We start from the raw sequence: 23,386 nt of genomic DNA, 5'->3' as shown, positions 1-23,386 counted from the left end.
CAGACACAGAGGCCTGCGCGCGCGCTTTCTCTCTCTCTCCCCCCCCCCTCCCTTTTCGCAGCCTCGCGCCCAGCCGTTGGCGGTGTGACGTCACTCGGGGCCCGCGCGCCTGCCTTTCTGCGCTTGCGCGGCAGACACTGCTTTCTCCTCTCGAGCATGCGTAGAAGCGCAGACGAAGCCTAAGGTTGCCAATACCGAACAAAAGGGGGAGGCAGGAAGACATCCTTTTCTCCTTCCATAGACCACAGCGGGTTATATAGCAGTATCCCTCTCTTAATTCCCAAATTGAGGTTAGATTAGCCCTCATGCTCCATGGTGTTATCTTAAAACAATGAATTTATGGACAAATGGGGCTGGGAGCGGAGTCTCAATGACTCATCTCTTTGCCGCCCCCACTGGACACATTCAGAACTGCACCTCCTTCATAGTCTTGCTCTTTCCTTAAAGCCGCCTTTTGCTCCTTATTCTGCGGCCCCAAAGCACAGGCCTTTGCTGCCACCGACTGGCCACATCGTGGAACTGCACCCTTTGAGCCATAGGTTCCTACGTTGGAGGCTGCGACCCTTAGGAGCATGCGCCCAGCCATAAAGGCCTCCTAGTAGAAAGTAGGTAAGGTAAAGGTTTTCGCCTGACGTTAAGTACAGTCGTGACCGACTCTGGGGGTTGGTGCTCATCTCCATTTCTAAGCCAAAGAGCCGGCTTTGTCCATAGACATGGTCATGTGGCCGGCATGACTGCATGGAGCACCGTTGCCTTCCCGCCAGAGCGGTACCTATTTATCTACTCACATTTTGCATGTTTTCGAACTGCTAGGTTGGCAGGAGCTGGGGCTAACAGCAGGCCCTCATTCCGCTACCGGGATTTGAACCTGGGACTTTTTGTTCCACAAGTTCAGCAGCTCAGCGCTTTAACACACTGCGCCACCACCAGGGGCCCCATAAAGTAGTGGTGTGCATTTGTATGGAATTGCTGTTTGTTTTGTTTTGTTTCATCCGTTTTGTCTGTTTTGTTTTGTCCCTGTTTCTGAAAATGGGGTGCCTATACAAATAGAATTTCCGTCTCGTGTCTGAAAAAAAACCTGAAAATTTTCGGACCATTGGCAGCAATGGGAGGGCTTCCAAGGCTCAGCCCCCCACCCCCCCCCCAATCTTGGTTTTTGGGCTAGAGGAATGAAAATCGCCACACACTGAGGGCATTTCGACCCCTTTTAGCCCACCAATTTTTTAAACATTTGGGTCTTTCCCAAAATAACTATTGCTATTAATATTATTATTAACACCCATTGGTACACATCAGCTGTAATGGGAAACCTCTCTCAGACTCAGCTGAGGGTCCCAGAATAACTATTGTTATTAATATTATTAACACCCATTGGTACACATCAGCTGTAATGGGAAAGCAGACTTCTGTCAGTTAGAGTTTGCTCACTGGTGGGAACATGATGGAGGCATCGTTCTCCTTGCATCCCAATAATAATAATAATTATAATAATAATTTAATCTATGGATGCGAGAGCTGGACCATAAGGAATTCTGAGAAAAGAAAGCGAGACACTTTTGAACTGAGTGTTGGAGGAAAATCCTGAGAGTGCCTTGGACCACAAGAAGATCCAACCAGTCCACCCTCCAGGAAATAATGCCCACTGGAGGGAAGGATATCGGAGGCAAAGATGAAGTCCTTTGGCCACATAATGAGAAGACAGGAAAACTTGGAGAAGAGAATAATGTTAGGGAAAATGGAAAGAAATAGGAAGAGGGGCCGACCAAAGACAAGAAGGATGGATGGTATCCTTGAAGGGACTGGCTTGACCTTGAAGGAGCTGAGGCTGGTCCTTGAAGTCGTGAAGAGTCAGAAGCGAGTGAATGAATAAACAACATTGTATGGTGTGTATTGTATTGAAAGAAGGGAGGAAAGAAGGAGAAAGGCAGAGTGGAAGGAAGATACAAAAGCGCAAAAAGGAAAGAATGATGGAATAATTAAGACAGGGAAGAACAACAGAAAGTTGGAGACTGGAAGTAAGGAAAGGCGGTGGTAGGAATAATTGAAAAAAGATATTAAGAGATAATAATGGCTTTATTTTTCCAGAGCAGGCAAACTTGCAAAAGACCTTGAAGAGGACAGAATACCCTGAAGAGGAAGTGAAAGGAGGTATTATTATTATTATTATTATTATTATTATTATTATTATGACACAGCAAACAAGATAGATATGCTGGATTTCGTATCACAAAACCACCAGTCGAACACTTCCCAAGTGTCTAGGACTGTGTGATGTATTTTCGGATGATCCGTGCAGATCCCAGTAGGGTGGCCTTTTGCAGTTGGCAGATTGTGATTTTGTCAATTATTGTTTCCAAATGCCGGCTGAGATCTTTTGGCACAGCACCCAGTGTGCCCATCACCACCGGGACCACCTGCACTGGTTTCTGCCAGAGTCTTTGAAGTTCAATCTTGAGGTCCTGATATTATTATTGATATTGTTATTGTTATTATTATTAGAAACACAACAAGATGAGTCCACAGCAGACACTCTGTTGGCTGTTGCATTGGATCACACATCGGACACTTCCCAAGTGTCTAGGACTGTGTGATGTATCGGCGAATAATGCATGCAGATCCCAGTAAGGTGGCCTTCTGCAACTGGCAGGTGGGGATTTTGTCAGCGCCGATTGTGTTTAAGTGCAGGCCAAGGTCTTTAGGCCCTGCACCCAGTGTGCCCATCACCACTGGGACCACCTTGACTGGCTTGTGCCAGAGTCTTTGCAATTATTATTATTATTATTATCGTTATTGTACTTCAGTATTATTACTATTTGGCACAACTGTTTCCACTCTCCCCTTTGCTCAGTCTGAGCTCTAAAAGCTCTTTATTATGCCTATACACACATACACACTGGAGGGACATAACAGCACACTCTCAGACAGTAGGGAAGTAAATTTTCCAAAATCACCAAAATCCATTATGAATGGCTTTTGTTTGGATCTGTACGACCGGAAATAAAAGACAAAGCAGCATATTGTTCCCTTCGTATTTTGTGCCTGCCAACAAGGATGGGGCAACGAAGGCGAATTGCATGGCTCCACTTTGCTGGGAACATTTGCAAAAAGGTTGGCATTTGACAGTTCTCACGCAACCGTGACACAAATCAGAAAAAAATAAAAATCATTCTCATAGCTCAATCGTGCACAAAAGTGGAATCAGCATTGTAACTTACATTGCCAAATAACACTATGTAGAGAAACTTACATCCTTCTCAGTTTCACATGATCAGTATTCAACAAGAAGGTGATGTGAAGCAACTGTAGTATAGACCAGGCATGGGCAAAGTTGGGCCCTCCAGGTGTTTTGGACTTCAACTCCCACCATTCCTCACAGCCTCAGGCCCTTTCCTTTTCCCCCTCAGCCGCTTAAGCGGCTGAGGGGGAAAAGGAAGGGGCCTGAGGCTGTGAGGAATGGTGGGAGTTGAAGTCCAAAACACCTGGAGGGCCCAACTTTGCCCATGCCTGGTCTTGACTGACCATATAATACAGTCCAAAATTGAGCAATCTTATGCTAGCATTTTATTAAAGGAGGCAAGGATATCTAGGTTTTTTTTTTTAGTTTTTTAGGGTATGGACAGGTAGCCTTACAATCACGTTTAGGAAGAAAGTAGGAGAAGATCAACAGTTGGAAAACGAATGGTGAAGGTCCCAAGTCCTGTGCGTTGGTTGTATCCATCCCTATCTTTTAGGTATATTTAATCTGAGGGCGCCCAAAGCTGTACGGGTTCCTTGCCCCGTTCGGGTAATGGTTTGGCTCATTGTAGTCGGGCCGAGGAAACCCCGAGGAACCTGATGTCTGAAAGAAAGGCAAAATGGGACTCAATTAATGCATGGAAAGGGTTTCATGTAAGAAGACAGTCGAGAATGTCATTGCAAATAATCACATCTGCAAAAGTCAAATTTGCAACTTATAGAGTTTTTCTTATTGTGTCAGAAGCGAATTGAGAACATACTGCAAGCAATTTCTGTTGTGAGAGAATCGGCCATCTACAGAGACATCCAGGGGACATGTGTTACCATCCTGCTGGGAGGCTTCTCTCATGTCTCATAGGAAGTTAGGGCTGACAGATGGGAGCTCACCCCATCTCGCGGATTTGAACCGCCAACCAGTTCAGCTGGCACAAGAGTTTAACCCATTGCGCCACCACGGCTCCAACATAAAGAGTTGTCTGCATACTGATCGGGATACTTCTGAATACTGTGGCGGACAGTCAGAAAGGGTGCTCCTTTTCAAAGATTTTAGGGCTAATATGGATTAGGATAATATAGATATGGTTAGGATTAACATTCAGAAAATAGGATTTTCTGTACAGTGACTGGGGCAATGTTTGCATTATTAGACCCATAAAGAGGTTCAGGAGGAATTCAAATTACTGGCAATATCCCAAAATATCAAAAATTAGTACAATAATTACACTATGTAAAACACAGTTTTTGTTCATGGGTTATAAATGTCATTTCCTAATTGGTTCTATTATAAAAACATGGGAAAAGTTTACTAAACTACAAAAACTTTGTGCAGGTCATCCTGCTATAGCACATTTTTGCTCTAGTTTTTCAATGTATACCAACCTATTCAACCTAGTTTGTGGCAGCCATAAAAATAAAGTTTCTGGAGTATAACTACTACTATCTAAGTCAGTGCCTCACTATTAAATAGGGATAACACTTTCAAACCAGGAACAGAACATTTTCCAATCTTTGTTACATAGTATCATTTACTATTAACTACTTAGTTAAATAATTATTTAGCTTGTCAAGATTTCAGCACTGTTTCTATACATAAACCAATTGCTTTTCATTCTCTTCCTGATTAACTGTTGAATATTTTTTCCACTTGCTTTGGTACACCATGATTTTGCATCAAAGATCATTACTCTTATCTGTTTAAGTGCAGTACAGGCAGTCCCCCAAGTTACAAACATCTGACTTACATACATCTCTGAAATAAGAATGGGGCGGAGAGAACAGAAAGTGAGAGAAATCTGCTTCTCAGAAGGGAAATTCACTCCTGGAAGAGTTTTTAGCATGGGGAAAAGGGTTCTGCACTGAAGGTTTCTCACCAATCCTTGTTTCTACAACAAGCCACATTTTACAAAATCCAATTGGTGCTGAAATTTGGGTGCATCTTACCATCGATGGCATCTTACAATTGAAGAAATACAAATAATATAATCAAGGTTATTTTTACATACTGGAAATGGTTGCATAGCCATAGCTGTAAATGGGTTTTCTTCCTCGTAATCCTCATAGTTGTCCACATTGCTGCGTTGAGGAGGCGGGCCCGGAAAACGATGATTATTTCCCATTTGAACAGCTCTTCTCAGCGGCTGATGTGGAGCATAGCTGCCATGATAAAATGAAACATTTCATAAGATTGTGTGTGTCCGCACAGATAGACAGATACATAGACAGATTGCAGATAGATAGACAAAGACACGTACCTGAAACCTCCAAAGTGCGGTGACTCAGTTTGGTCATAAGCATTGTTTTGGGTTGACAGTTTGGGGAATTTAAAATTTTGAGTGATGCCATCATCCTATAGCAGGTTAAACAGAAATGCAAAGTAGACTGACTTATTTACTTATTTTGAAATGTATATTGTAATTAATTAAGCCATTCAGCCTACGTTATTACTATATATATACAGTAGAGTCTCACTTATCCAACACTCGCTTATCCAACGTTCTGGATTATCCAACGCATTTTTGTAGTCAAGGTTTTCAATACATTGTGATATTTTGGTGCTAAATTCGTAAATACAGTAATTACTACATAACATTACTGCATATTGAACTACTTTTTCTGTCAAATTCGTTGTATAACATGATGTTTTGGTACTTAATTTGTAAAATCATAACCTAATTTGATGTTTAATAGGCTTTTCCTTAATGTCTCCTTATTATCCAACATATTCGCTTATCCAACATTCTGCCGGCCCGTTTATGTTGGATAAGTGAGACTCTACTGTATATATGTGTGTGTGTGTGTGTGTGTGTGTGTGTGTGTATTAGATATATACATACACACACACAAGCTTGGGTACTTGGTGTTGCCCAGATTATTTGAAAAAGTCAATTTTTCAACTGTACAAAATGCATAAGGTTGTGGAATAACTACAGCTGACATCATGTCAGGTTAACCCCAAGGAACTCCATCAGTACATAAAGTTTGTTATATTGGGCAGGTTTGCCCTGGATGCACCATTGCTGGGGTTCAGTGTGCTCTCTGGCTGTAGGGCAAACTACAACTCCCACTATGGTCAGTCAGTCCCTTCACACCCCTCCAGAAGTTTGAGTTAGTCATGGGGTTTCTGTGTGCCAAGTTTGGTCCAGGTCCCTTCATTGGTAGAGGTCACAGTTTCTCTGGTTGTGGGTGAACTACAACTCCCAGAAAGGAAGGTCAGCCCCCCCCCCCCCCCCAGTAATCAAATTTCGGCATATCAGGTATGTGTGCCATGTTTGGTCCAGATCCATCAGTATTTGGGTTCATAGTGCTCTCTGGATGTAGGTGAACTACAACTCCCCCAAATCAAGGTGAATTTTCTCCAAAGACCTTCAGTATTTTTTGCTGGTCATGAGTGTTATGTGTGCCAAGTTAGTTCCAGGTCCATCATTGGAGTTCAGAGTGCTCTTAGACTTCAGGTGAACTTATACATCCCAGTCCTTACAACTCCTATAAATATGGTGAATTCTCCCCAAACCCCTCAAGTATGTTCAGTTGCTGATCAATTCCTCTTTTTGCTGTGTGCCATAGAAAAAAATAAGAAAGGGTTAAAGGAGAGGCAGTGGGTGGGATCATGCAAATTCAACACCAATGGAGAGAGCAAGGAACACTGGGATGCCTGTGGTGGAGGAAAAACAAAAAGACTAGGATGAAATTGTCCTCATATGAAAGCCTTCACTTGGGTGGTGGGCAATATGGTGTTTGTGGAGGACATTGACAGGGGCCTTGGACATGTTTACAGTGCTTTCTATAACCTGCAGTGTCATTGGAGGGAGGGCCATTGGTGTCTCCTGAGTAGTGAGAGCTATAACTATTTGTTGAACTGAGAGCTTGTCTATGTAAATGGACACCCCAGCCACACACACATTTTCACTTTTATTATGTGTATAGATTATTATTTTCCTTTACCATACATCTATCTCTATTTCTTTCTCCTCTCCTACCATCACAGTCTACTACAAGTACAGCATAGTCTCACTTATCCAACATAAACGGGCTGGCAGTGTTGGATAAGCGAATATGTTGGATAATAAGAGGGATTAAGGAAAAGTCTATTAAACATCAAATTAGGTTATGATTTTACAAATTAAGCACCAAAACATGTTATAAACAAATTTCCTAGTTCAATACGAAATAATGCTATGTAGCAATTACTGTATTTACGAATTTAGCAGCAAAATATAATGATTTATTGAAAACATCAACTACAAAAATGCGTTGGATAATCCAGAATGTTGGATAAGTGAGACTCTACTGTAATTAGATTTTCAATGATTTAACCCTGTATCCCCCCCCCCCCCCAAATATTTACTTTAAAAAACTACTGGAAAAAGGCATGGTATATAAAATTCATGGGGTCAACATACTTGACAGGCAATTTGATGGTGGGGCGCACAGGCAGCGCACCATTTTGGGATGCTTCTCAAATGAACCTGTGCCATCTGCTGGCAAAAACATCTTTGAACATCCCTCTATTAAAAAGAAAATTCTCAGAAGCAGTTATAACAAAAAGAATAGGTATGTATAACCATTTACCTTTCTTCCCTGTGGTTGTGGTACATATCTATCAACTGGTTTAGGAACGTATGCCGTGTTAGGTTGTCCTCGAGGGGTATGTTCTCTTGGAGGAGCACTGAAGAAAGAATATACAAGAAAGAATATATATTGTATGTCAAAAAGTGTACTAGCAGCTAGGTTTACTTCTGGAGGGAAGAAAGGATGGGTGGTTGGCGTGAGCGGAGATTGAGATGAAATGGATATTTGTGAAATCGTAGAGTTAAAAGGGTCTTTAGAGGTCTCTTAGTCTAACATTTCTCCACACAGATGCAATGCCTCTGGCAGCAATGCTATAAAGCTGGTGCTTTAACTTTTCCAGTGAGAGAAATACCACCACCTCTCAATGCTGCAACCCTAGTGTTCAACCATTCAAAATATTAGGATATTTCTGATATTTGGTCAAAACTCACATGCCTCCAATTTATGTATCTCAAGTGAAACAGCTGGAGATGCAATGCTAGAGAAGGGATCCAATGTGGTGTTGTGGTTCGAGTCTCAGACTATGGATTTGGAAACCAGAGTTCGGATCCCTGCTCAGCCATGGCAACCTATTAGGGTTCTATGGGATTTTGCTATGGCAGTACAAGTGGAGTCATAATTGTAATGAAGTACGAATTTTGGTTTACAGATGTTATGTTTAATTGTGTTTTATGTTTTAAAAGAGTAAGAATTACAGTTATTGCATCTCAGCAGTCAGAGGCTGGAGAAGTAGGCGGAGCCAACTGCCGTTTAGTTGAAGAAGTGCAGAGTTTAAAAAAAGAAAGTCAGTTTGTGGTCTCATGAGGCACAGGGAAGATTGATTCTAGGTTGATGGAATCAAGGAGACTCAATTGTTCATTTTGAGTTGGTTTTAAATAAGTTTGGTGACTTATTTAATGTAGTCTGTGTCCTGGTAAGGCACAGAGAATCTGTGATAGTATATCACAGGAGTGACTGTGGTTTGAAGTCACTGGATAGTCCAAGTTTCAGATTTTGGGAACCAATCCCAGCTGGACTCACAGAGATCCATTGAAGTAACAGTTAGAAAGGAGCAGAGGAATAGGTTTTAACTACTTTAAGTAAAAGAAGTGACACTTTAGAGTTTGATTCATCTCATTCTAGTATTGTAACTGTTAATAAGAATACCTCTAAGTGAGAAACAACATTGTAACCACTAAGCTCTGTGCCTGAATAAACTTGTTATTGTTCTTCCAACATCTAAGCCTCTGTTGCATATATTCTAAGCCAAGTTACGCTACCATCTAAAGTGAAGAAGAAGAAAGAAAAAAACACAATAAAAGGTTTCCTCTCTGAGTCTTTGGTGGTTGCATCTTTCCAAATTGGTGTCAGTCGATCATAGCTCCTTACAATAGTGCTATAACTATGGTGGAAACGGGTGCCCAATTTCTGGTTTCCAAGAGATTGGCTTATATCATCTTACACGAGCTGCCTGGCAAAATTCTTTCCAAGCCCTAGCTGAGCTGTTGCCAAGGATTGCAGCCAAAAGAAAAACACACCAGGTAAGGAAAGGATGTCTCGCTAACTTACCTGCGTCGTTTTACGCCTCTTCCCTCCTTGTTTTTGCAGTAGTTGACCCACTGCACTGCCACGGCACTGGTCACAGACAGGGCTATTGCAGGCAGAACGACGACGATAATCAGGTCCAAGGTACTCCAAAGCTGCTCACATTTGGGACCGAGGTACCAATAATTTTGCCAGCCTTTTTGGTAAGAAGGGCAGCTGCGGGCAGAAAGAAGCAGATCAACATGAGAATAGATTAATATACAATATAATATAGGTAAAAGGTAAAGGTTTCCCCTGACGTTAAGTCCAGTCATGTTTGACTCTGAGGGTTGGTGCTCATCTCCATTTCTAAGCCGAAGAGCCGGCGTTGTCCGTAGACACCTCCAAGATCATGTGGCTGGCATGACTGCATGGAGCGCCGTTAACTTCCTGCCGGAGCGGTACCTATTGATCTACTCACATTGGCATGTTTTCGAACTGCTAGGTTGGCAGAAGCTGGAGCAACAGCGGGCGCTCACTCCGCTCCCGGGATTTGAACCTGGGACCTTTCGGTCTGCAAGTTCAGCAGCTCAGTGCTTTAACACACTTATATTCCTAATAATATTATAGTATAGTGGTATAGTACAATAATGCTAATATTGTGCTATGGTAATAATATAATATATTGTATGTTCATATAATTTGTAAGCTGCTCTGAGTCCCCTTCGGGGTGAGAACGGAAGGATATAAATGTAGTAAGGAATAAATAAATAAATAAATAGATTAAATACACACTCATCTAAGAATTAATGCAGCTTGACATCCCTTTAACTGCCATGGCGCCATGATAACGGTAGTTTTACAAGATCTTTAGCCTTCTCTGCCAAAAAGTGTGGGTGCCAAACTACAAATCCCATGACCCCATGGCAGTTACAGTGGGGTCAAACTACATTAATTTGACAGTGTAGATGCATCTGAATTCTAAATATTCAAGCTGCAGAATTCAGGTAACACTGTGCTGCCTACAGCTTCACTGACTTTCCTCATCAACCCAGTCTCTCTGATTTCTATTCCTATTAGGCCAACGATCTGGGCCTGGCTTGGTCTTGAATCGGTCATTAAAACATATGGGTTCCACAAATGATAATGATAAATGCTCCCAGAACTATGGATCAATGCACCTGCCTGCATGATTGGATCATTCCAAAGTTTATCTCCGGTACCTCAGACATTTTATTTCCCTCTTGATCTGCAGAAATCCTCCCTATGACTTACTTGCAGAAGGGCTTTTGGTCTTTGCAGCCACAGCTGATCCCATGGGGGCAGAAGTCCAGTGCATCGTTGCCTAGACAGCTACCGAAGTCAGCAACATGAGTGCAATTGGCTGTAATAAATAGAAAGAGTGAATGAGCAGCATAGTAACCCTACAGGAATCAACTTTCAGATCATAGGAGGAATTCGGTACAGTTTCATAAACATGTACAGTAGAGTCTCACTTATCCAACATAAACGGGCCGGCAGAACGTTGGATAAGCGAATATGTTGGATAACAAGGAGAGATAACAAGGAGTTCTGGTTCCATCTGCTACTGTTAAAAGCCTTGGGGTTGTGTTGGACTCATCGCTGATGATGGAGACCCAGATCATTGCCATAAGCAAGCAGGCCTTTTTTCATCTTCGCCAGGCAAGGAAATTGGCATCCTCCCTTTCGACAGAAGCATTGGCAATGGTAATCCATGCAACAGTCACCACTAGGTTGGATTATTGTAACGCCTTATACGCTGGCCTTCTGAAGACAAAAACCCAGAAGATCCGAATGGTCCAAAATGCGGCGGCCAGGCTGCTAGCGGAATCATCTATAAGATCCCATATTACACTGATTCTGAAACAACTGCATTGGCTACCAATAGAACATCGGATCTCTTACAAGATACTGATCCTGACATTTAGAGCTCGAAATGGCCAAGGACCATTATATCTTAGGGACCGCCTCATTCTTTTCTTCCATCAGTGGTCACCTCGATCCTCCCAGGAAAATCTCCTATACGTACTGGGCCCAAGGGAGGTACGCCCGGAAGCTACAAGGCGTAGAGCCTTTTCGACCTATGCTCCAATTCTGTGGAACTCATTGCCTCCATATATTAGAGCAATGTCGGAGTTGCGACCTTTTGGAAAAGTGCTCAAGACTTGGCTGTTTGGTTGTGCATTTAAGTAAATCAGATCTAATTTGCCAAATAGTCACTGTTGAATGTTTTTATGTTGAATATTTTAATATTGTGGAATGATATTTTAAATTGTAAGTCGCTCGGAGCACTCTGGTGGAGAGCGACTAATTAAGAAATAAAGTGAAGTGAAGTGAAGATTAAGGAGAAGCCTATTAAATACCAAATTAAGTTATGATTTTACAAATTAAGCACCAAAACATAGCAGTAATGCTATGTAGTAATTATTGTATTTACGAATTTAGCACCAAAATATCAAGATGTATTGAAAACATTGACTACTAAAATGTGTTGGATAATCCAGAATGTTGGATAAGCGAGTGTTGGATAAGTGAGACTCTACTGTAATATTGTTTTTGTCATCTGTCATCAAGCCAACTTTCACATATAGCAACCCTGTGAATGAGAGGAGCTCCAAAAACCCCAATCTTCAGAAAAACCAACCACTGCTTCCTTGGGTTGCTTGGGAAACATTAAGTTTGAAGTTAGTGGGGTTTACTTCTCTGTTACCACAAAATTTACATGTGCATTTTTGCAATCCCATTTATAATCTAATAGTATCTAGAGCCCCGATGGCGAAGTATGTTAAAGCGCTGAGCTGCTGAACTTGCAGACCAAAAGGTCCCACGTTCAAATCCCGGGAGCAGCTTGAGCTTCTTGCCCCCATCCTTATGCCGAGGAAGGTGGGACACACAGCGACTGTCCCAAACCTCTCTCTCTCTCCCCCCCCCCCCCCCCAATCCTCAGGCTGTCCTCTTGGCATTATGCTGAGAGGAGGGCGAGACAGGAGGCGGCTGAGAATGCTCTGGAGCTGTCCTTATGCCGGGAGGAGGGTGAGACACACGGTGGCCGAGAGCACTCCAGAAGGCTCTCAGCTGCTATGTGCCTTCCCGCCCCATCTTTTTGGCTCAATGCTTTGAAATTGTGGGAGCTGTAATTTGGTGAGGCACCCACACTCTTTGGGGGAGAAGGCTAAAGGCTTTGTAAAAGTACAACTCCCATGAATTCATGGCATTGAGTCAGTGCAGTCAAAGTGGTATCAAACTGCATTAATTCTACAGTGTAGATGCACCCTTTTTCGACCTGTGCTCCTGGTCTGAAATGACCCCACATGTTCCTTACGCTCCATCGTTGCTTGCACGGTCAGCCAGCGGATGGACAGCCAAATAAGCAGAGGCCAGAGGGCATTGGAAGTCAACATGATGTGGGATTCCTCTCCCAGCGAGAGTCCAGGGTCAGCCTTCTCCTCTTGCGTCTCCCAAGTCCTTGTACAGATCGGCCAGTTTTCAGTTTTGATTTTTCTTGCCTTAGCAGACCAAAGGTCCTGGATTTTGAACTTCTTTTACAGCATTCTAATTTATTGCAAATTACTAATTAACTTCTCAAAGGGAAACCTAACTGGATCCATTCCCACTTTAATATTCCAGTTTCCCTACATTCATACCAGCAGAATGTAGGTGTATTTTAGTAACATGGGCTAATTTAACTATAATTTATCCATTACCTCTAATAGTTGTCATAAATGTTATAAATATTTCAATTTAGCCATTAAATTTTTAAAAAAAAACTGTTAGGGATTATCCACCAGCAGCCTTCCTTACCTGTTCTCCTAGACTGGTTTTAATGCATGGAGGCAGCCTTAAAGAGCTTGATCTCAGGTGAGACCATGACTTGGACATGACTCCAAGAGAAGCAGCAGGAATCTTCTGCATCTTCCTCTGAGATTTTTGAACAGGGTCTTCATGTTCTTGCATCCTTTCCTTGGGTCCTCTTTTCCCTCTGAAGGAGTTGGAGAGGAGAGGAGGGGGAGAATTGTGATGTGGGCCCCATTGTGACTCTTGGTGGGGTCAGGCAGGCTGGGAGGACAAGGTGGGATGGAAGCCAGGCAGCAGCAGGGGCTCAAAGTTAAATCCCCACCGCTGTAAAGGGGAAGGGGAAACCAAGCCAGGCTAGAAGGCCACTCCTTTGTCTGCCTCTTCTTCTTTCTGCCTTGTCTAATGAGAAGCCCTTTGAGATGGTGAGTGAAGAAGACCCCCAAGGAGAGGCTCAGCAGTGCCCAAGATCCCTCGTGGGACCTGACCAACCAGCCTGCTGCTCTCAGATCTCGCTATGTCCCCCGAACACGTGGTGAGCCGCTTCCGGGTTCGTCCAGCTGAGCCGCGGGACTGCCCTGAAATCCTGCGTCTCATCAAAGTAAGACGGGAAGTAAGAGAGAGAGAGGCTGGCAGAGTGTCCCTCAATGTGGTACCTTCTGAATCTGTTGAGATACAACCAGACCTGGGAAAGTTACCCTATATACAGGCCGCCCCTGGGGTTACAAACATCTGACTTACAAATGACTCATAGTTAAGAATGGGGGTGAGACAAAAGGAAGTGGGTACTAGGCATGTCCGATTGATGAAAAAAAGTTTCAATTCTCGTTTCTAAAGTAGGGGGTGCTGGTGCTTCGATATAGAAAGTATTTCCGATTTTTTCACCCAAAAATTTTGGATATTTCCGAAAATTCGTAATGATTCTAAATGTTTCTAAAATGGCGGATGCGCATGCGCAATCGCTACACACTGGGCTTGTATGGCAATCTTCCATGTGGATGCAGAGGACGTTAGCCCTCACCTTTGAGTCCATCATGGAAGCTTCTGATTGGCCGGGGAGCGGTAGCCATGTTAGGCTGCGTTAAGCTCCCATTCAAGGTAGGTTGCAGAAACAAATTATTTTTTTAAAATATTTTTTAAAATATTTTTTTTTAAAAAAATGGGAGGGGGGAGGGAAATTAACGAAACATTAAGAGACAATTAGAGAATGGGTCAACAATGGTTCGAATTACATTGCTGGTTGCGCTGTGAGACAATGTCTCGGAATGCGTATCAAAAAGCGAGAACAATCCGAAATAATTCCGATATACGATTCAAAACGATTTTTTGGACATGTCTAGTGTCCAAAAATGTCGGCTCCATTATTCAGGTGGAGGTCACTAGGGGGTGCTAGAGAGAGGACAATCCATTTTACAGGGGAAGGGGAGTTGAAGGAGGAAAACCATTTTCTCCGTTTTCACTGGATATGCCCCCTCTTTCTTCCCTTTATTAGAAAGGAAGGTTGTTTCCACGACAGGGATATTGGTGGGAGGAATAATAGGGAAACAGGGACACCCTCCACCCCCGTAAAATGGACTCTCCTTCTCTGTCTAGCACCCCCTAGTGGCCTCCACACAGATAATGGAACAGTACCAGGAAGAGAGAGAGAGATCAATCCCTCCGAATAGAAATCCACTTCTGAAAGAGTTATTATCATGGGGGAAAAGGGGTCTCCACTCAAGCTTTATTTCCAATCGCAGTTTCCACTGTTGGATTATGGTTGTATGTGTATGAAATGTAAATCAAGTGTTTCTGCTGTTTTGCAAGAGTGTGTGTTTCAGTAATGAAACAGTTAACAGCAGGCTAGTTAGACTGACAGCCTGCTATGACCTATCAGGCATGATTTCTGGCCTTGGAGGCCGGGAACTTCCTTCAGACTGAGGAATGTGTTTTTCTTATCTCTGAGTGTGTTGAGCTGGTGCTTGCCGGGGTAATGCCAGCTCAGAGAGATGGCTTTTGCTATGCCTTGTAAATATGTACTATAGATATTGAAATAATTGTTTGGACTTTAGACTAGAGATGTCTTTGAGTTTGACATTGTACAGAGGAATTGGTATGGCAGACGATTGCAACCAATTCATCAGGGTGCTGGAGAAGATGATCGATGGTGTTTTGGAGAAACCCACCCAGCTCGCACCCTGACCCCCACGCTGACATCTACAACAAGCCATTTTTTTCAAAATCCAACGATTACAGGGACAGAGAGACGAAATCTTCCAAACAGGGCCATAGGCAGCAAGGAAACACCAAGGGACTTATACATGACTATATAGGGTACTTAATACAGGGTTGAACATCCCTTATTGGAATTTCAAAATCTTCCCAAATTCAGAATTGTCCGAACGAATGGCTGGGAGAGTGAGACCTTTGCTTTCTGGAGGCTTAATGTACACCAACTCAAAGTTATAAAAATATTGAGGAAAAACTACCTCCAGGCTACGTGTCTAAGGTGTATACTAGGCTTGCTCAAATAATTCGATTTCCCCGTTACCCGTTATTAATTCGTTATTTTCGTTTGTTTTGAAGCAATATACGACCTTGATTGTCCACACGTCTGGATATCGCGGTTTCGAATCGCGAGAGGCCGTTTTTTCTTATTTCTTCATTTTTTTCGTTAGGAAAAAAAAGCTTTTGCAAATCACCCAAACTCCTTTCCTTTTGCCCCTCAGCAAAAGGGGCATCACGGGCTCAGCCAATGGGAGGGGACGAGGGGGAAGGAGGCCGAGGAGGAGGAGGAGGAGGAAGACGGAGGGGGGAAATGGCCACCGCCGCCGCCGCCTCACCTCAGCTCAGGCCTGGTGTCTCTGTGAGGCGGGAAGGCGATGCGAGGGGGTGTGGGCCAGGCCCGTCCTCGGCTGCTCCCGGGGAGGGAGGGAGGGAGGGAGGACTACGACTCCCAGGGGCCCAGATTCGCACCCTCCCTCCCCCCAATACAGGTCTCCAGTCCATACCACACTACATGAACTTGAATGGGGTTGTGTTGTCGAAAGCTTTCATGGCCGGGATCACACTGTTGTGGTATGTATTCCGGGCTCTATGGCCATGTGCCAGAAGCATTCTCTCCTGACGTTTCACCCACATCTGTGGCAGACATAGAGGTTTTGACGTCTGTGCGAAGCTAGGCAAGTGGGGTTTATATATCTGTGGAAGGTCCAGGGTGGGAGAAAGAACTCTTGTCTGTGGAAGGCAAGTGTGAATGTTGCAATTGGTCACCTTGATTAGCATTGAATAGCCTTGCAGCTTCAAAGCCTGGCTGCTTCCTACCTGGGGGAATCCTTTGTTGGGAGGTATTAGCTGGCCCTGATTGTTTCCTGTCTGGAATTCCCATTTTCTGGGTGTTTCTGGGAAGGTAATGGCACTCCGTGTAGTCATGCCGGCCACATGACCTTGGAGGTGTCTATGGACAACACTGGCTCTTGGGCTTAGAAATGGAGATGAGCACCAACCCCCAGAGTCAGACATGACTGAACTTAACGTCAAGGGATACTTTTACCTTTGCCTATACACACACACACACACACACACACACACACACACACACACACACACACATAAGCAGGGACTATACACAGTATATATCACACACACACCAATTTAACAAAGTTTCAGCCACAAAAACAAAGTTTCTGAAGTAGAACAATGACTTTCACAGTAAAGACAACCCAATTTAACAGGAAATAAGACTTTCAAACCAGGAACAGATTTCTGCAATTATTAAAAAAATGGTTTATTATAAAAGCTATGAAAATTCTCCAAAAATCAGAGGATAAGGGAAACGTTCCAAATTTTGGTGAGCTATCAGTGTTAAATGTGTTCTACCACTGTACCAAGTTTGAAGAAGATCACTCAAAAAATGAGGGTGGGAGAGTCCTGTAAAGTCCTCTCCCTCTGTGCTGTTTTTGGAAATTGCGCATGCGCGTCCGCCATTAACGAATTAATTTAGAAAATAACAAATTTTCGTTAATTTCGAAAATTTTGGGGGGCCAAATTCAGAAATACCATCAGAAACGAAAAGCTGCCCCCCTCTAGTTTTGAAACGAGTTTAGAATCAAATTTTTCATGGATCGATCAAGCCTAGTGTATACGAAACATACATGGATTTCATACGCAGGTCTCATCTCCACGATATCTCATGATGTATGCATATGTAAATACAGGTATTTCAAAAATCTCAAATACTTCTTATCCTGACCAATATCGATATCTCCCTCCTCTTTTGGCTATGATTTGTTCAATATAACTAAAAGAATACAAAAGTCAACAAAATATGTAGAATTAAACTCTTAAACTAAGTTCCTTCAGGACAGATTGCAGTACAAGTGAAAGGGTGAATTGCCTTATCAAAGGTTAAGCAGGAAGTGTTTATTTCTTATTTATTTTTACAGAATGTACGAGGAAATGAATACACTGCTTGGGAGGGGCATTTCAATGAACCTGGCATTACATATTTGCCTACTGGGTCCAGTATTATCAGCAAGGTCTTGGACTGAATTATTTCCCAGACTGGCCTTGCAATCTAGAGACTTGGGACTCTCTTGTTGGCAAAATCCTTGCCACTGAGCAATAAAGACAGAAAACTTCCGCATAAAGAGGGGGTGAATGCTTTCTACAGCATAAGCTTGTCTGCAAGAACAGATAAAACAGAGTGGCATTTGCCAATTAGGCCTGTTCTTTCTGGAATGTAATTATTGACTATGTTGGCAAGAGAGGAATTAATAGATGTCCTGTCTGTTGGGAATGAATTCCAAGTAAAGGTATAACTATTGGGATGGGATGTTGGGAAGGAGCGAAATGACTTGGCTAGAGTTAACAAAGGCGCCTAAAGCAAACATTTTGCCGTTGCCAGCTTTGAGATGGCTGCAAAAGGGAATACAATGTGAGATTCAGAGATATATCACTGGGTGTATCTACACTGCAGAATTAATGCAGTTCGACACCACTTGAACTGCCATGGTTCAATGCTGTGGAATCCTGGGAGTTGCAGTTTGGCGAGGCAGCAGCCCTCTCTGACAGAGAAGTTTAAAAAGTACAACTCTCAGAATTACACAGCAATGCACTTTGGCAATTAAAGTGGTGTTATTGACAGTTTGATTACATTTTATCAGGAACTCTTTGATGATTTAGATCTATTACATTCCTTTTTCCTTTGGATGGCTGTGGAAGGAGCTAAAAGGCAGGACAGGTAATACATCAATCCCTCCAGTTATATTTTGTTTCCTTCTCTTGGCAGGAACTAGCTGCGTACGAAAACATGCCCAATGCAGTAAAAATAACAGAAACAGGTAAAGATGTTTCATGTTCTTCCTTTTGGACACTCTGCTCCTTTCTCCATACATCTGAGGGCCACCCTGCCAACCCACCACATCCTCCCCCATATTTCCATGCCTTCTCTGATCTCTTCTGATGCAACTTGCATTTTTAAAAGAACCAAAGATGAGCCAAATGATGTACGTATTTTGGTCGTATTATCATTAACTGCCATCATGTTTAACATATCGTAAATGAATGAGAGACTGCAAAGTATACTGTTATTTACAACCCTGTTTAGATCTTGCAAACCTGGCTTTTTTTGATTGAGTCAATACATGCATAATGTTCAGACTCAACTTCCTTCCACTTTATCAAGCATTATCATCTATTCAAATAAGTACATCTAAAGTATGATAGCCTTAGTTTTGTCATATGAACATAAAAGGCCAATTGGATTACGGTGCATCTACATTGCAGAATTATTGTAGTTTAACATCACTTTAACTGCCATGTCTGAATGCTATAAAATATGGGGATTTGTAGCTTTACAAGGTCTTTAGCCTTCTCTGCCAAACTACACATCCAAAGGATTCCCTAGCATTGGGCCATGGCAGTTTAAGTGGTGTCAAACTATGTTAATTCTGCAATGTAGACACACTCTTAGTGTGCTAATCCCAGATATTTTTGTGCAATCTACTTGCTATTCTAAAAAATGAAAACGAATCCCTTGCAATTGTAACGATTTCACAACTTGGACTTTAATGAGCTTCTTAATATTTGTTATCCTGCTAGTCTGTCATGACAGTTCCCAAATATGCCCATCCCTGTGAATCTCTTTCTTTAAAATTCTATTTTAACTGACCACCTTAAACTTTTCAGATTTACTTCGTGATGGATTTGGATCACGTCCTTTCTTCCACTGTTTAGTTGCAGAGGTATCAAAGCAAGAGGATATGCAAGGTAAGATTTAAATGGGGGAGAAGTTACTTCCTCTCAGATGGAACATGCTAGTGTTTACTTTCAGTTTTCAAAAAGCAAGTCACCTGTGCTAAAGCCATTGTAATGGGTGAACTGATGAAAATAAACAATTGATTAAAATGGGTTGGCAATATTTGGCTCTGTCAATGACCACTTTCCTTCTATTATGTAACTGCCTTTTCTTTTCTGATACTTTTTGCCTCCCTGCTTCTGGGAGATAAACAAATTGGATCCAATTTCTTGGGAAAATGTTGGATACATATGGAATGGGATGAAAGAATAAATGCATTGCCTTTACACAAAGTCTGAAATGACTGCAAGCAAGTGGCTTTTCAGAGGAGAGCCAGAGGTTGGACCTGTTTGAAAAAAGTAAAATAATAATTTAACTGGCTTTAATGTCTTCTGTATATTCACACCTATGGTATTCTTCCCTGTATGTTGGATTTGTTTCTTTCCAGATGCTGATGTGGTAGGCTTTGCTATGTATTACTATACCTATGACCCTTGGATTGGTAGGTTATTGTACTTAGAAGACTTCTACGTCATGGATGAATTTAGAGGTAATAACGACAATCATCATTCATAGTATTACATCCAAGGAAAAAGGGAGCCGCAGTGGTGCAATGGGTTAAACTCTTGTGCTGGCTGAACTGCTGACCTGAAGGTCGGCGGGTCGAATCCGCGAGACGGGGTGAGCTCCCGTCTGTCAGTTCCAGCTTCCCATGCGGGGACATGAGAGAAGCCTCCCACAGGATGGTAAAATACCAAACATCCGGGTGTCCCACAGGCAACGTCCTTGCAGATGCCCAATTCTCTCACATCAGAAGCGGCTTGCAATTTCTTAAGATGTTCCTGACACATTAAAAAAATCACCTGTTTAACTCCTTTATGTACCTTATCTAAAGATATGTCATGTGTCTTATTCTAAAGATATCTGATACCAGGTTTTGTGACGTTTATCTCTAATAATACGTTTTCCCAAGAAACATTTTTTTACATTTTCCACATAACAATATCTGTCTACTTCTGACTATTCAATAGCATTAATTCAGTTTTATCTTTAACTTGTATCTAGAAATTAAATTAAGCCTATTCTTTAAGCGGAAAAAAGGCACTACTGAATAAATCAGCTGTCCTGAAGACAGCTTTAGATTGTCATCATAAAATGAATATTGTATAACTCCTTAAAGTTATCTCCGTGTCCCTTTTTATCCATTTTAATTGTAAGATATAATGTCAGCAACGGGATTTACCTGTGTGCTGACTCACCATAGATTTTTTTTCCCTGCTGATTTACTATAATTGTGGGTGATCAATATCATTCCAACCAAGATCTCAAATGTCTAAAAACTATTCGCTTAAATAGTTTATATAAACAGAGAACTGAAGCGTTGTCCATTCGTGTTTTGGCAGGTTGGGGCATTGGGACAGAACTCTTGAAACGACTAAGCCAGGCAAGTGGTTCTTTCATTCAATACAACAACAACAACAACAACAACAACAACAAATTACGGGCACACTCCAGGAGGTTGTTTGTATAGGGAACATCATGGTTTCTTACAGATGCATCTCAATGTACTTTTTCCAACCTCCTTCTCTAACAAATACTTTTTGTTATAGTTTGGGAAATACTTGAAAACACATAGGGTTGATGCAATGCTGTTTCTCTGTTTTTTTTTCAGCCATGAAGTATTATGGGAAAGAGTCATTTTCTGACAGTGTTCTGCTTAGGTTCCAGTCCAGCACCCAGTTTCCATGGGCATGACTGGAATGCAATTCACAAAGCTTTTATATTGTAGGTTTCCCACCTGCAAAACTGTCCTTTTTGTGGTGGAAAGCCAGTTGAAATCACCTACACTTTTACAAAAGTGACTTACACTTTGAATTTTTTACTTTGGAATATAGGGGAAGAGTTACCAATTTGAAAATGTCCCCATCAAAACCTAGAAAAGTGGTTTCAGAGAGTGTTCTCAGCAATTAAGGAGGGATAGAAGGCACAACTTTAAGCAAAACACCCCTCCTTCTGAAATGGGAAATACTGCCCCACTTCATCTACTATGCTTTTCACTTGGCTCTGGACGAGGAAAGCACTCTGCTGGCTAAATTGTTTTGTAGAAATTATTAATGAAGCAACTTAGTGACTAATGACTTGAATGGGAGTCTCCTCTCTACGGGATTGGAAAGCCCTGTTCTGCTGAGCCATTTGTCTGAACCTTTCAATGCCCAAAGGAGTCACAAAACAGGCTAGAGCTTTTAGTCGTGCCAGTTTATATCAGGAATCTCCAAGTATGTATTATATATTTCCGTCTTGATCCTATATTTATGACTATAGCATGCCACCTGCTTTCCTATAGGACCTACTATGAAAGTGAAAAAAATCTAATTCAAATTCCTACTTTTTAAACCCAATTTCTCTAGAAATTTCTAGGTTATATAAGTCTAAAATTGACTTCCGCCAGAAGTTGAGCATAGAATTGTGCTGGAGGACTTAATCAAATCAGTGAATAATCAAATTTGCAGACATTGAACCTGTAAATGTGAAGGGCTGACTGTAAATTCATGGCTACAGCTGGGTAGTTAATTTAAACTACCTGTTAATTCTACCTGTTTGAATGAGTATATATATATATTATGTTTTAGTTAGGGCTGCTCGGACAGAAAGCTGTAGGAAAATATACCGTATTTCTTCCACTATAAGATGGCATTCAATTTCAGGACCATCACCATGAACAAAAATACACCTGCGATTCTAAGATGTACCCCATTTTTAGAGATGATTATATAGGAAAAACGTGCATTTTAGAATTGAAGAAATATAGTATTAATTTCTACATTCTCATATATATATATATATATAGTCCCAGGTACCAGTGGGCCTCCTTTAAAGGGCTCCATGAATCCCATTCCCTTGCCCAACAGTGATAATCCATGCTTTAGCTAACGCATGATGCATCCCTTCACAAAACGAAATCACTTATCTTTATATTTCCAACAGATAGCCATCGAAACCCACTGTAACTGCATGCATTTTCTTGTTGTCGTTTGGAACAAACCATCCATAGAGTATTATATGAGGCGTGGGGCTTCCGACCTTTCCACCGAAGAAGGCTGGCATCTTTTCCGGTTTGATAAAGAAAATCTCATCAGAATGGCTTCTGGAGAATAAGGAAGGTGAACGCCCTTTTACTCCTCCCAATTACGGAGTGCACCGCAAAGACCATCCGGTTCGCAAAACCTCCCTCGCAATACAGCTTTTTGTTTCACCATGTCTGTGAAGCAGGATTAGCATGAACAACAGAAATTAAAAGCGCTTTGACTTATTTTTTGAGATGTTGCTTCTGTGATTATATGTCCTTCCTGGACTTTTGCTTGTTATTTACAACACTCAGGTAGAGGACCTGTGAAGTGGTGACAGAATACACTGGCCAGGAAAGTCTATGCTTCATTTCCAATATAAGGAATAGCCAATGGATCTGTGCATTGGGACCAGCTCCAGCTTGCGTATGCAAAGGATGTTATGCCAGGAGGAAAAACGGACTTCGACCCTTCTTGCCAATGCAACACAGTGATGCATCACATAGCTTTCATTCAGCGATGCCAGGGAAAGATAACCACACCCACTGAGCTGAGCAATATGGCTGGTTTTCACAACAAAAGTGAACTTGAGCATTCATTTCAAATGCAGGCTTACCATGGCTGCACAATGGCAACTAATCCTCTAAGATTCCATCTTTCCAGTTGCTACCAGGATGCAGTGTGGAAGAGCCAGGAAAGGAAAGTGGAGGTTGTATCAGGTAAAGGAGGAACCCAGGCAGATAGCTGAGCCTTCCTTGGTATGTCAGCAAACTAGTGCAGTAGTTTTTGTGTCTTTTCAGGGGCGAAAATGCAGAGGAGTTTGGAGCCACTTTCTTCAATTTCAAGAGCTGAGAACCACGTGGCTGTTTGTGTGAAGGGCTTCTCCACCTGCCGTACAACACTGACTTGGCTCCATGTGATTTCA

General features: G+C 42.2%; 1 protein-coding gene and 1 long non-coding RNA gene across 6 annotated transcripts; one reads left to right on the top strand and one right to left on the bottom strand.

Annotated features, from left to right (window-relative positions):
• Positions 1–72: 72 nt before the first annotated feature.
• Positions 73–22,706, top strand: satl1 (spermidine/spermine N1-acetyl transferase like 1). Of its 5 annotated transcripts, none has more exons than XM_008114649.3 (7): positions 73–605; positions 2,086–2,148; positions 18,389–18,440; positions 19,288–19,368; positions 19,845–19,946; positions 20,800–20,840; positions 22,382–22,706. In XM_008114649.3, the coding sequence occupies exons 3-7, from the start codon at positions 18,410–18,412 to the stop codon at positions 22,550–22,552; spliced, it is 426 nt and encodes a 141-aa protein (XP_008112856.1). In that variant the 5' UTR covers positions 73–605; positions 2,086–2,148; positions 18,389–18,409; the 3' UTR covers positions 22,553–22,706. The 5 variants fall into 5 exon arrangements, with proteins under 5 accessions (XP_008112856.1, XP_008112855.1, XP_062819888.1 ...); XM_008114648.3 differs by having other exon boundaries at positions 73–609; XM_062963817.1 differs by lacking the exon at positions 73–605 and adding an exon at positions 627–768.
• On the bottom strand, positions 3,545–12,960 carry LOC103279453 (uncharacterized). Its single transcript, XR_506801.3, has 7 exons — positions 12,650–12,960; positions 10,582–10,690; positions 9,352–9,543; positions 7,804–7,900; positions 5,487–5,581; positions 5,238–5,388; positions 3,545–3,838 (listed from the first exon to the last, which is right to left on the bottom strand). It is a non-coding gene; the product is annotated as an uncharacterized LOC103279453 (long non-coding RNA).
• Positions 22,707–23,386: the final 680 nt, after the last annotated feature.

This window comes from Anolis carolinensis, unplaced genomic scaffold, assembly GCF_035594765.1.
Source record: "Anolis carolinensis isolate JA03-04 unplaced genomic scaffold, rAnoCar3.1.pri scaffold_12, whole genome shotgun sequence".
NCBI lineage: Eukaryota > Metazoa > Chordata > Lepidosauria > Squamata > Dactyloidae > Anolis > Anolis carolinensis.
The sequence above is the reverse complement of the archived record's forward strand: the minus strand, read 5'-3'. Positions and strand labels throughout refer to the sequence as shown.

Bases quoted from the DNA above. Each gene is read 5' to 3' on its own strand.
- satl1 (XM_003223377.4), top strand. From the start codon at position 13,637: ATGTCCCCCGAACACGTGGTGAGCCGCTTCCGGGTTCGTCCAGCTGAG. The intron at 13,721-18,388 runs GTAAGACGGGAA...TTCTCTTGGCAG, and splicing joins AAATCCTGCGTCTCATCAAA to GAACTAGCTGCGTACGAAAA. The intron at 19,369-19,844 runs GTAAGATTTAAA...GTTTCTTTCCAG, and splicing joins AAAGCAAGAGGATATGCAAG to ATGCTGATGTGGTAGGCTTT.